Source organism: Anas acuta, chromosome 4, assembly GCF_963932015.1.
Source record: "Anas acuta chromosome 4, bAnaAcu1.1, whole genome shotgun sequence".
NCBI lineage: Eukaryota > Metazoa > Chordata > Aves > Anseriformes > Anatidae > Anas > Anas acuta.
In genome coordinates this window covers 40318949-40331521 of record NC_088982.1, presented here as the reverse complement: position 1 = coordinate 40331521, position 12573 = coordinate 40318949, and the positions used below count along the sequence as shown (strand labels likewise).

Below are 12573 nucleotides of genomic sequence, written 5' to 3'. Positions count from 1 at the left end.
CTCAGTCAAGGGGTGATTCCTTGAAGTCTCTACAAATCCTGAGTTTTTAAAAAAAAAAAAAAAAAAAAAAGTGTTACAGATCCTGTAAAATGTTTTTCAATAGTGCGTAAACATAGAGATTGTGCTTTTCACTGTTATCCAGGCTAGGTGATGTGTGATCATGCTGGATGAGTGCCTTTTATGTGTCTGCAGAGGCCGGGGGGAGCAAAAGTCTCAGGGTTTGGGTTTGTTTTGTTTTGTTTTTCTGAAGAAGAGCATAGACTAGGGTAAGGTGGTGCCAAAAGTCGTGGGGGACTAAGAGGAAACATGTTACGGCTGCTTGGATGTTTATCCAGAGTATGGTGTTCTTGTGCTGGGCCAGACAGGCTCTCTGAGGGGCAAGGCAAGGGGAGAACCTCAGATGTTCCTATGGACAGAAACAAAAAATAGGGAAGGACCATCAGCAGCCGTCTGTGTGACTGGAAATCAGTGGGTTAACCTAGTTAATTGTACTTTGGCTTTTGGCAACAAAAGTAATTAAATAGTCTGTTGTTTTGATTCATTTTAAAGTGAGAAGCAACCACTAGATTGTAGATTCACTCTGAAGAATTTCATACTTGCACTTCAATCAAGTGTTCCTTCCAGGGGTACCTTTTGTGTTTGATTTGAACTTGTCTTTCAATTCCCAGGACAGTCTCACTTCAGAGTTTTCTCCAATGGACAACCACCTTGATCAGCTACCTTGGCTATAAGTTACATTGTCTAGTTTAAAATTGGGGTTCTTGTTATGCCTTTACCCCCTAGCTTGAAGAGCCTGTTAGTACCTGCTGTTATATGCCTGTGATGGTACTTCCATAATGTGATCATATTGCCTTTTTTCTTGAAAAGCTGAATAGATTGGGCACCTGAAATCTCTCCCTGGAGAGGAATTATTTAAAATCATTTTTAGGTTTCCTTTCTTAACCTTCTCTGGTATTTCAATATCCTTTGAAAAATGCAGATACCAAGACTGGGCAGCTTCTAGTATCTGTCTCAGTGATGCATCATGCAGAGAGAAAATTGCTTCTCTACTCCTACTTGTTACTCCTCTGGAACATCTGAGGATTGCTGCATCCTTTTCAGGCCCTTTCTTTCCTTTCCTTAGGAGTAAAGCACAAATCCTTCCCACTCTGTGTGCAGGATAACACACACACACCAGTTCTGCTCCCAAGAGGGTGGTGGTTTCATTAATATTTTTGTATTGAGTTATACTTCAACTAAGCTCATCTTACCTGCTTCTTCATGTGTTACATATGTAATAAGAATGTCATGTGTTGTTACATAGCACACCTTTCAAAAATCTGTTATGACCATGGCTGTGTAACTTAACTAACCACACAGATATTTCCTCTCAAAAATATAAATCATGTTTTCTTAAAACAAACAAATACACACTGTCTGGCATCTACACAACTGATTTTTTTCTATCTTATTTTCCTTGGGATTTGTTAACACTGGACTGACCAGTCTGTAACTAAGTGGCCACCATAATTTGGTTTTCTGGATCTTTTCAGGAAACTAAGCAGTCAATCTTTCAAGATTTTCCTGTTATGACAAGATTTATTTCAAGTAGTGTCGGAGAGCTGGGTATTTTCTCCACCCCCTGCCCACTCGTTTGGGATTCATGTGTACCGTTTTTCTGGGTTGGCTGGTTTTTGTATGTTCTTAGGAGTTGCTTCTTAATCTCTATTTTATGAGTCAATGATCTGAGAAATACATTCTCCTTTTCTTTCCAGATATAAAACTGAAATATTTATTACCCATTTATACCTCTTCTGCCTTCTCCTAACAGTACTTCTTACTCTTCCAAATACACAAATGCTTTATTGCCCCTAGCCCTGCCAGACATGGATTTTTCCCTGCTGGATTTTGCTGCCTTTATGAAATCTCAACACTTCTTAATTAATGTTGATTGCCCTCTACTTTGCTTTCTCAACATTAGTTTTACATGGTAAGTTTTTCATCTTAATTGCTGACTTCACTTCTCCAGGAATGGGCTTTCAAGCAAAATTGTCCTCTTGATTCTTGGTAGATTTGCAGCTTTTTGGTAACCCATTATACTTCCGTATACATTTCTCTATTTTATTCCCATATTTGTAACTCTTCCTCAGAAAATCACTTCTTTTTTTTTTTTTTTTTTTAACTTTGGGGAAATAACCTATTCAAAGCACCGTGTGTGTAAAACGTGGTTAAGTCTGTCGACCAAAGCCAGCTTAGATCAACGGCAGCTATGAACGTGAACTGGAAACGGGAAAATATTGCCACTAGCGAGATACTTATGCATCTCATCTCAGCCAAAAAGTTTGCCATTTCTAGCACCACATTTTAAAAACAAGGTAGCTAAAATAGGTGATATGTGTTAATCTTGTGAGATGTCCTTCTGTTACTGAAGGTAGTTACGGAAAAGCAGAACTTTTGCTGCTCACTTGCACTAAGAAGGACAGAGTCAGTTGCTACCTGACCTTGTTTTATATCGATATGAAGGGCATTTAAGTCTTGGCCAAAAGTCTTTTTTGGGTGTTTTAAGTGTTAAAATCCACAAATCTGGGCTTTCTCTGAGCTAGGATTAAGCTTATTCTCTTCTGCCCGTATCTGTTGAGTGTTTCCAGATTGCTGCTTTGTCATTTTTGGAAGCATTAGATGTTGTGCTCATGCTGGTAGCTCACCTGATTTTGGTGAACGTGCTCGTCTGTGATGTTCACAGTAAGTTAGTCTGTCTGTATTTTATAACCTGTATGCATGCATTTAAATCTATGTAACTTTGGAAGAGACACCAGTGACTATCCCTCTCTGGGGGAAAAACCTGGTGGGTTTTGCTGCTGTACATGACAAGGTTCGCGTTTGCAAGAGCAACAGCAGTGCCCTCAGGACGTTTCTGTCTTTAGATCTGTCTTTAGGATCTGTCTTCAGGAGGAACCGGGCTGGGGGCGCCCCGCCCGCCGCCGCCTCAGGGCCCCGCGCTCCCCCTCAGCCCCGTCCCCAGCGGCCGCGCTGCGCGGGGCCCCCGCCAGGTGCCGCTGCCGGGCCGCTCCCCGGCCCCCGGCGCCCCGTTCCCCGGGGGGGCCGGGCCCGGCGCCGGCTGGAAGCCCTCCTCCCCTTCTCCCCTCCTCCCCTCCCTCCTTCCCTCCGCTCCCCACCGCCGCCACAGCCCCGCTCCTGCCCGCAGCGGGGAGGGGACGGAGGGGAAGGAGAGCGGGGGCGGCCCTTGGAAATCAAACGGCCCCGCTATGAATTAGGCAGCGGGCTGCGAGAGGGGAGGGAGGGAGGGAGGGAGGGAAGGAGGGGGCCCCCCGCCCTCCCCCGCACGGCGCCCGGCGGGAGCAGCGCCGCCCCGCTCGGGGCACACACACACCATACACACACACCACACACTCACGCCATACACACACACCACAGACACCGCACACACACCGGGAGCAGGCGGCGGGGGCGGGCCGGCCGGCTGCCGGGGGGGGCGGGCGGGTGGGGGGGGCCGGCAGATGAAGATGGCAATGTCTGTGATCCAAGCGTGCCGCAGCCTGGCTCTCTCAACATGGCTGCTGTCCTTTTGTTTCGTGCATCTGCTGTGCCTGGACTTCACCGTGGCCGAGAAGGAGGAGTGGTACACGGCCTTCGTCAACATCACCTACGCCGACCCGGCGGGCGGCAGCGCCGAGCTCCGCAGCGAGAAGAGCGAGTGCGGGCGCTACGGCGACCAGTCGCCCAAGCAGGACGCCCGCGGGCAGGTGGCCCTCTCCGCATCGCCCGCAGACCGCTACGCCTGCGACCCCGGCACCCGCTTCAACGCCCCGGCGCCGGGCAAGAGCTGGGTGGCCCTCATCCCGCGGGGCAACTGCACCTACAAGGACAAGATCCGCCACGCCGCCGCCCAGAACGCCTCGGCCGTCGTCATCTACAACGTGGGCTCCAGCAACGCCAACGAGACCATCACCATGCCCTACGCAGGTGAGGCTTCGCCCCGGTCGCAGGGAAGGTGGCCTCGCACCTCCCGGATGGTGGCACGCTGGGCTGCAGGCCTTGCCGGGCAGTGGGTGCCCATGGTGAGCGATGGGTGTGCTGCCGGCACGGCTCCAGGGGAGAAAAGTTTGGGAGATGCAAAGTTTGGGTTGACTGGAGGGACGGATGGGACCCCGAGCCCGCCACGGGGCTCCCGTGTTTTGTTGGGTCCTCCGGCAGGTGCCCTGTGGGAGTGGGACCTCCTGAAGAGGAGAGCGGTGGTGTTTGTGGTGTGTGTGTAGCAGGAGGTGCAATAAAGTAGGGGCACAGTGTTCACTGTCTCACCTGTGACAGCGTAAAAGCCATGGGATCAGGCAGGAAAGCCAAGTATTCAAGTATTTGATTTGGTGACAATGTGGGATGTTTTGTCCAGGACTTGGGGGGCTTCAATCGCCAGGTGAGCCCTCTGGTGGGGTGCTCACAGTGCCAGCACACCGGTACTTGGGTCCCAAAGTGTGCTCCTCAACTAACGCAGCAGAAATCCAGTTGTCGGAAACAACACGAACCTCTGGTTTTGCCCACAAACAAACCCACTGTTTTTGTAACAGCATTGGAGCTGAAATAGCATAGATTTAAAAACAGATCACCGGATTTATATTTAGGGACGGTGTTTTGTGCCAGGGGTCACTGCTCTTTTATACCAGCAGCCTGTTCTGTGAGGACTGAAATGCCACCTATTGTGAAATTTCAGTTTGGTTTGCATCCAGTAACTAATCATGCCCAGCTGCTTCATGCCAGTTGAATCTTAGCAGAGTTGGGGGTAAATTGAAACACAGAAAGGCTGCAAAATAGGCTCTTATTCTAATGACATTTCAAAGTCTGTTAGCAAAGTAGCTAGCACAGATGTGCTGAAAAACAATTTGTTGCCTGACTAACGCTACAATACTGCTGATGCAAAAGCAGTGCTTTTCCTTTTGGAAGGAACCCCTTGCGTGCCGCCTCCTGAAGAGATTAACTGTTTATTTGGGCACGTTCTTTTTTCTTTGATTGGATCGGTGGAAGATTTTCTTTAGCATTTTCCATTGGCTTTGTAAGACAAGGAACTCCTAACCTCTTGAGCTTCTTAAAACTGTGCTTTATAACCTGCATGCGGTTTAGTAGCCGTTCAGATAATAGTTCTTGCTACTTTAAGTATGACAGATTATTTACTAAGCAGTATAACATAGTAGGAACTTGGCATACTTTCGCACCCTTAAAGTAAAGCTTGGGCTGTTTCAAAACTTCAGATGCGTCGCTTGTGCTTGTCCAGTAAATTTCTCTAAAACTGCCAACATGTTGGATCAATTAATGGTTTGCCTGTTTTTAAAGTATGCACTAAGCTGTTTTCCCACACAAATGGTGTTTTATTAAGGAACAGTGGGAGTAAAAAATGTCTAACCTTTTAAATGTTAGAGCTTTTGTTTATTTTAAAATCTAAAATGAAGTAAGCAAGGAATCTTTCTTAGTGAAAGTGGCCTCAGCTTTCTAAAATCCAACCGCTGTATAACTTATCTCGGGGGCAGCTTCTTTTATATCATATGACTGCTCACAGCTTATTCTGAGAATCCTTTCTCAGTACCGAATTGATACCCAGCAGTGTGATTGATTGTACAGTTGCTGAGGCTGAAATGAACAGAAACTTGCAGAAAATAATCTGGACTTGTTGAACACTATCAGACTGAAGGGCTTTGCTGACTGATTGTAGGAGTTTGTCTTCATTTTAAGGATTTTTGTTCTGCAAACTTGGAAAAACAGTTGGTGGTCTTGTGTTAGTGAAAACCTGCCCTCTGCATACAGTCAAAATTGAGGGGAATTTTGGAGCTTAAGTTTGCTGGAACAGAAGGAAAAATAAGTATTCTTGAACAAATAATGGACAAACATACAGAGATTCAGAGCTGGATTTACCTTTACTCTTCTTTTTGTACCACCATTGTGCTGGGGCAAATTTAACATACAAGCTGTGTAAAACTGTCTTTCTGACTTGCAGCCTTTGACGTTTGCTCAGACCCAGTCTAAATGATAGCACAGGATTCAAGGAAAGAATGAATCAGGTTTCTGGTTTCTGAGTTCAGCAGCATCTGTGGTGCTCTGCCCACGCCAAATCCTGGAGTGGGAAGAAGAAAATTCCATCCTGGAAAATACTTGTAGGGGGAGGGGGGGGGTGAAATATGACCTAAAAAGCGATTTAAAAGTTGAAAGAAATATGTTACTCTTTTTTTTTTTTCCTCCCACAGATTTTTTTATTGAGGCTTCAAGTAAGCTTTAATAAACTCCTTGTTATATAGAAAATGCTATGTCCTGTTGCATAACAATGTGGCTCCCATTCTCATGAAGAACTGCTGGTCCTCCAGAGACAGATGTCTCTTTTCCTCATGTACATCTTTCTCTTTTATGTGTTCTGCCTTCTTTCTTTTACCGTCATTTTATCTCCTTGTGTTTCTCTTTCTGTTTCTCTCTCCCCACGTTTATTTCTTCATATCTACTCCTATGCTTCATTCCCCCTTTTGAGCACGTTCACCTATTATTTCGTAAGCTATTGCCCTTGCTGCCTTTTCCCCAAAGCTCTCTTTCTCCTGCCAAAGATTTTTACTTAACAGCTGTATCTTCAATTATATTTCCTGTTTTCAGCTACAATGAATCTTTGCTAAAATACACCTTCTGATCTTAAAATCTGCAGGAATCTGCAGCAAGATACTTTTCTTCAATTTGAAGGACTGTAGGTGGTTGTCCCTTTGCCCCTTAAGCCCCCCACCCCCTCAAATGGAAACCAAGGTGGTATTATACACAAGTCCGTCATGCAAAATCTTTAGCTACAACTTCCCAGGATTAATTTATAGTGCACCAGATGGAACAAACCAAGTGCTCAATCTGAAACAGTTCGTTCACCGTGCTGAAAGCCTTTGCTCTCTTGGAGTCTCTTAGATCGCTGCTTGCACATCCAGATGAAGAGCTGTAACGTCTGTGTTCACAGGGAATGCAGAGCTCTCTGGTTTTCATGCTTGGACACACTTAGGTTCTGCATCATAAGATTACAGCCTTTGCGAATCTTTATTTTTACAGGCTTGAAGTATGGTATAGGAGCTTTGGGTTCAACTGTGTTTGCTTTTTGACTAAGTAGGTTTTAACCAGAGGAGGAACGAAAACATCTAGGATTTCTCTTTCAGATCCTTTTTTGTTTCTCCTGCATCAATTTTTCTAATAATAAAGAAGAGATGTTCTTTTTATTCCAGGAAAATAATCCATAATGTCATTCAGGGCTCTGATTGGCATTTTTTCTTATTTGGAACAAATTAGCTGTCATTTAGGTTTGAAAAGGCTCTAGCAACTGTGTCTACATTTAATAACGTATTAATTGGAAGTGTGCTCGCTACCTGTCTTAGCAGATGCCCTCTGTGCTCTATGGAGACACGAATGGGGGGCAATTTGAGAAGATAGCTGAAGGTGGGAGACTCCCTCTCTCCAGCTGTCATTAGCTATGGAGGGAACCTAGGCTGACCACCTCTAATGTAGGTACCTAAGTCAGGTGCTTGGGTCTAGGGAGAGATGTTAGCTGTGCCTGGTACACAGTTCATATGTGGGTAAAAGTCAGATCTGCGTTAATCGATACCACGTGTAACATTCAGTTTGAGTTCTGGAGTGCATCAGAGTATCTCACAAACTGGATATGATTAGTATATGAAGTAAATTGCATCTTAAGGACTTTGGACCACAGTCAGATGCGAGTCAGGCAGTTGTGCATTCTCTGTGTTCCGCTCTTGCAGTGCGTGCCATCATAAATTCGCAGTCGCATGCTGCATGTACGGCAGGCTGTTCTCAATGAGAGGCAGATGCCTTGCTGTTTTTTTGTGACGGCTCATACATACTGTCAGCAACTGTCAGATGCAGCTCTGAGACATGAATCTCCTGTGTGGTCTAAGATGGCTCTGACTTCTTCCCTTCCTCCTTGGCCCTGAAGTGCAGCATGTGTGCACCAGATTGCATGAGGGGAGCATGGCCATCCCATTACAAAACCCAGCGTGTCCTTCCACACATGGCCAGCCTTGATCCATGCCTGTTGAGTTCAATAACAGCCTCTTCCTTTGTACTCAGACTTTTGTTCCCTGATCAATGACTAGTCTTGCTTTTTACATATTTGGGGATTTGGTGTTAGTAGTTTGGGCTTTGGGCTCCTCTGTAGCTGTACAACTTGTACTCATGTGCAAATTAAACACTGAAGTTGAAGATTTTTCTCTTTACAGGCATAATCCAATGCTGTAGCTCCCTCATTTGTTCTTTTACTAAAACAATTGCTTTCTTAAACTTTTGTTGGATTCTAATGAGGAAAATGTGCTGATAGCATTCATACTGAATTTATTTATGGATCATTGTGAAGTAATCAAGTGTTGGAGATATTGGGCTTCCAGGGCCTGCCATAATGTTCTGTTCAGGCACCAGGATTCAATCCTAATAGAAACTAACTAAATCAGGGAGGGAGGTCGGTCTCAGAGACGTACTGATGTCTATTGATCAGGGCACGGTTGAGGTGTGCAGCCATCCCTAGGGACTTGGAGGATCTCCTGGATCCATCATGTAAGCCTGGCTTTTAGCAGGTTTTGTAAATCCACTTCTTGATAGTTATCAAAATTGGAGTTTTATAATGTTGACTAGAGCCAGCAGCAGTGCTGACAAGCTGTCCCACTGCGTTCACTAGTGAGTCACGCTTCTGCCTACTAGTTCTGCTCTGCTTTAGTGCTGGACCAGTGCTAAACTGGGAGGAGCTGTTGACTCCCTCAAGAGTAGAGAGGCCTTGCAGAGACATCTTGACAGACAACAGGGCTTGGCAATCACCAGTAATATGAAGTTTAACAAGAGCAAGTGATGGATTCTGCACCAAAGACAAAGCAACCCTGGCTGTATGTACAGACTGGGGGATAAGAGGCCAGAGGGCAGCCCTGCAGAAAGGGACCTGGGTGTTCTGGTTGATGACAAGTCAAATGCGAGCCAGCAGGGTGTCCTGGCAGCCAGAAGGGCCAACCATACCCTGGGTGCCGAGAGAAGGGATTGTCCTGCTCTGCTCTGTGCTGGTGCAGCCTCACCTTGAGTACTGTGTGCAGTTCTGGGTGCTACAGTATAAAAAGGACATAAAACTAGTAGAGAGTGTCAAAAGGAGGGCTACAAAGATGGTGAAGGCTCTAGAGGGGAAGATGTATGAGGAGTGGCTAAAGTCACTTGGATTGTTCAGTCCAGAGAAGAGGAAACACCTTATCGCAGCCTACAGTTTCCTCAAAAGGGGGAGAAGAGGGGCAGGCGCCAATATCTGCTCTCTCGTGACCAGCATTAGGACCCAAGGGAACGGCATGGAGCTGGGACAGGGGAGGGTCAGGCTGGGTGTTAAGAAAAGATTCTGCATCCAGAGGGAGGTCAGGCACTGGGACAGGCTCCCCAGGGCAGTGGTCATGGCACCAAGCCTGCTGGAGTTCAAGAAGCATTTGGACAATGCTCTCAGACATAGGGTCAGATTTTTGGGTGGTTCTGCGTGGAGCCGGGAGGTGATCCTTGTGGGTCCCTTCTAACTTGGGATGTTGCATGGTTCTATGGATTTCTCTATTGCAGATGTCTTCAGATATGCCAAGTTGTTGGGGGCTTTGTGATGTTGGGTGACTTGTTTAGCTTTAGATGAGTTTGAAAGAATGAATGTGGGGAGACCAGACAGGGACTACAGGAACAAAATACTATGTGGGGCAGCTGTTTCAGTTCTGGGCCACTGATTTTGGTCACTAGATGATACACCTTTTGCCTTGTTGCATCTTGCATCTTCTTTCAACCTTATGGCTGGCTTATCCATGTGTGTCTCCTTCAGAGCCAGTTGCAGTCAGTGGGAACACAGCAAATCCACTGAGCTTTGGGTCAAATTGTAAGATACAGCCTTCCCTCCAAACCATTGAAGTATTGGTTCTTTGAAAACGTGTTGATCCTCCAAGGGTACTGATTGCAAAAACAGTTAGATTTCTGTGTGCCATTTGATTACCTGCAGCATTTGTTCACAATGATTTTCATATAAGAGTTGTTTTCAGCTCTCTGCAGTGAAGTGACATGGCAAGAAGAAAAATTTCCGTAGAAAAGGATCTATATCAGCATTGATTCTAACTGCTGCCTGTTAATCTGGAGCATCTCCTTTTGGTATATTGTCCTCAGGAGAACGGTTTGCCCTTGGTGAAGTGATGTTTTGTCTCTGTTTGCTGGGTATTTGGGCTTTAAAATGGCATTTGTTAACTTGGGTTATTAGCGTACTGTGGCAGTCTGTGGCTGGTGTGTTAACTCTATTGTAGCTCGCTGATTCATGCAGATACATTTCCGTGCTGTCATGCTCCATGATAGTCACAGAGCACACGACCACTTGCAGCAAAAGGGGAGAGAAACCTGCAGTTAGTTCAGCGGTGTCTTTTCCTGGTTAGAGAAGGGAACGCTTTCTACTTTTCTCATGTAAGCAGAGGACTGAAAGAACCCACTATTATGCCAGATTTATTTGATGGAACTCATCGCGCGTTGTCATGTGAGATGACTGAGTTTCGAGTAACCTCTGCCTCCTAGCACCACAAGCTGGGCTGATGAAGAGTCAGATCTTTATGAAGGGGTAGTCCAATGACATCTCCACTTCCCAATAACTTCTGCATAGCTGGCCTGCACAGAAACAGCATTCATTTCAAGACAAGCCTCACTTCTGCCCTTTCAGTTGCATTTGAGTACTAGTCACTTGATGACTTCTTTGATACAGAAGGGAGGAAACAATACAATCATTGACTCGTAGAAATTGGATATGGAAGAGACTGAGTAGTCCATGTAATCTGTCACCTTACTAATGCAGGACTGCTTTCTGCAGTATTGCCAGATACAGTGGTTTTGTGTGTTGTTTTTTTTTTTTTGCATAGCATCTTGCTAAAGGAGTCTTGGGATGTACCAGAACCAAACGCAGTCTCTGAGCAGCTGCATGGTGCTGAGGCAAGAGAAGTAATGTGTAGGAGGATATTAAATAACAATGCTGTATCTTGCAATAATATTTAAATCTCATTGCTGAGATGACTGTGGAAATTGAGGCATAACAACTATAACGTAAGGTTTAAGGCCAACCTTAACCATCATACCGTACAATTTCAGGGAAGTACATGGCAATTGCACGAAGAAAGACAAGGCACAGTGTTTTGGTTTCTCCGAGAAAGATACCTAGGTGGACAGGGCTCGTCAGCCACTGCACAGTTTGACTGGGTCTTGAATGTGAATGAGCAGGGGTCAATGAGTTCTCTGGCTACCCTGCTTGTGCACAAGTGCTTTTAGATGTTGTGTCTCAAAAGGTAATTCTATTGAGAGCTAGGTTCTCGGTTTTCTGGAGGAGAAAACTCAAATCACTCAGATGAAATCTCAGCTTTTAAAATCTACTGTATTAAATCGACCAGCTTTACCATCTGACTGACTGTCTATATTAGTGGTTCCCACGCATTATAAATCTACGTGTTGGCTAATGAAGTTGGTGTGAAATCAAGCCCATCAGCAATAGAATTACCATTCTTCAACACATTTTGTGGACCCATTAGAAATAAATCTCCAGCTGGGAGAGGGTGAAAATCACTGATTTAGGTGAACTTACTATCCTGATGGAAATAATACTTTTTAGTTCAGAAATGAGCATGTGGAAATATCTCTTCTTACAACAGGTCTAGTAGATGGAGAAAGGTTGTGAAGGTTGATTTTCCTATGAAACAGTAACACTGTGCAGCTGTGTTTTACAAGAGAGGCTTAACAAGGGCATTATTTATATTTTGGCTCCTCTTCAATAAACTCTGAGAGAAACCTTAGGAAACTGAACTGAGGAGAGCTGAAGGAGATGATGAAAAGATTAACCTGTTTGTTTTACTGCTATTTTACACGGAAATATGAAAAGCTAGCATCTTTTATTCTTTGCTACTTACAGATAAAATAGCTTTTTCAAATAATTATTCATTTCTTTCCCTTCTCAAGAGTGACTAACAAATAACATCAATAAGTTGAAGTGCCCGTTCATTTATTTCTGACAGTATAATCATAGTGATATTCAATTATACTGCTAGACCTAAGGGTCTGTCAGAGTTTTGATCTCCAATTTGATGTTTAACTGTGTGTGTGTATCTAATATTCCCTGCTGTAAATTGGGAAGGTAGCCCATTTGTTTTAACCTGTAATTTATTTTCAGTTGAAGACAAAACTGAAGGAAGAAATGTTTGTTTTTCTGGTTCCCAAAACACAGAAACATAACTTCTGACCTGGTTTGAGTTTATCTTGTGTACTTCTTAAGCACAGATAGAAGCATTACATCTGCATAGGAACATAATTTCTCGAGGGATATGTGGAATAGGTTGGTGAGTGGTCCCTTGTGCTATACACTTAACGAGACATAGCTTTTAAAAGTGAATTTATAATCCATAGTGTCTAGAAGCCTATATCATGAGAGAAGACCCCTGGTGCTGGGTAACGTGTCAGTTTGCAATATGAGGTCACACAGCAGGTGAATTCAGAGTGAGGGAGAAGCCAAGAGGCAGCAGAGCTTAGCATAGCAGGCAGCGGTACTGG

General features: G+C 44.8%; 1 protein-coding gene across 1 annotated transcript in view; it reads left to right on the top strand.

Annotated features, from left to right (window-relative positions):
• The first annotated feature begins 3132 nt into the window (after window positions 1-3132).
• The window catches only part of RNF150 (ring finger protein 150), a 122040-nt gene continuing 112599 nt past the window's right edge, over window positions 3133-12573 (top strand). Inside the window, exon 1 of the mRNA XM_068680821.1 lies at window positions 3133-3963. Coding sequence (XP_068536922.1) covers window positions 3498-3963 — 466 coding nt within the window. The 5' untranslated portion in view covers window positions 3133-3497. The remainder of the gene's footprint in view (window positions 3964-12573) is intronic.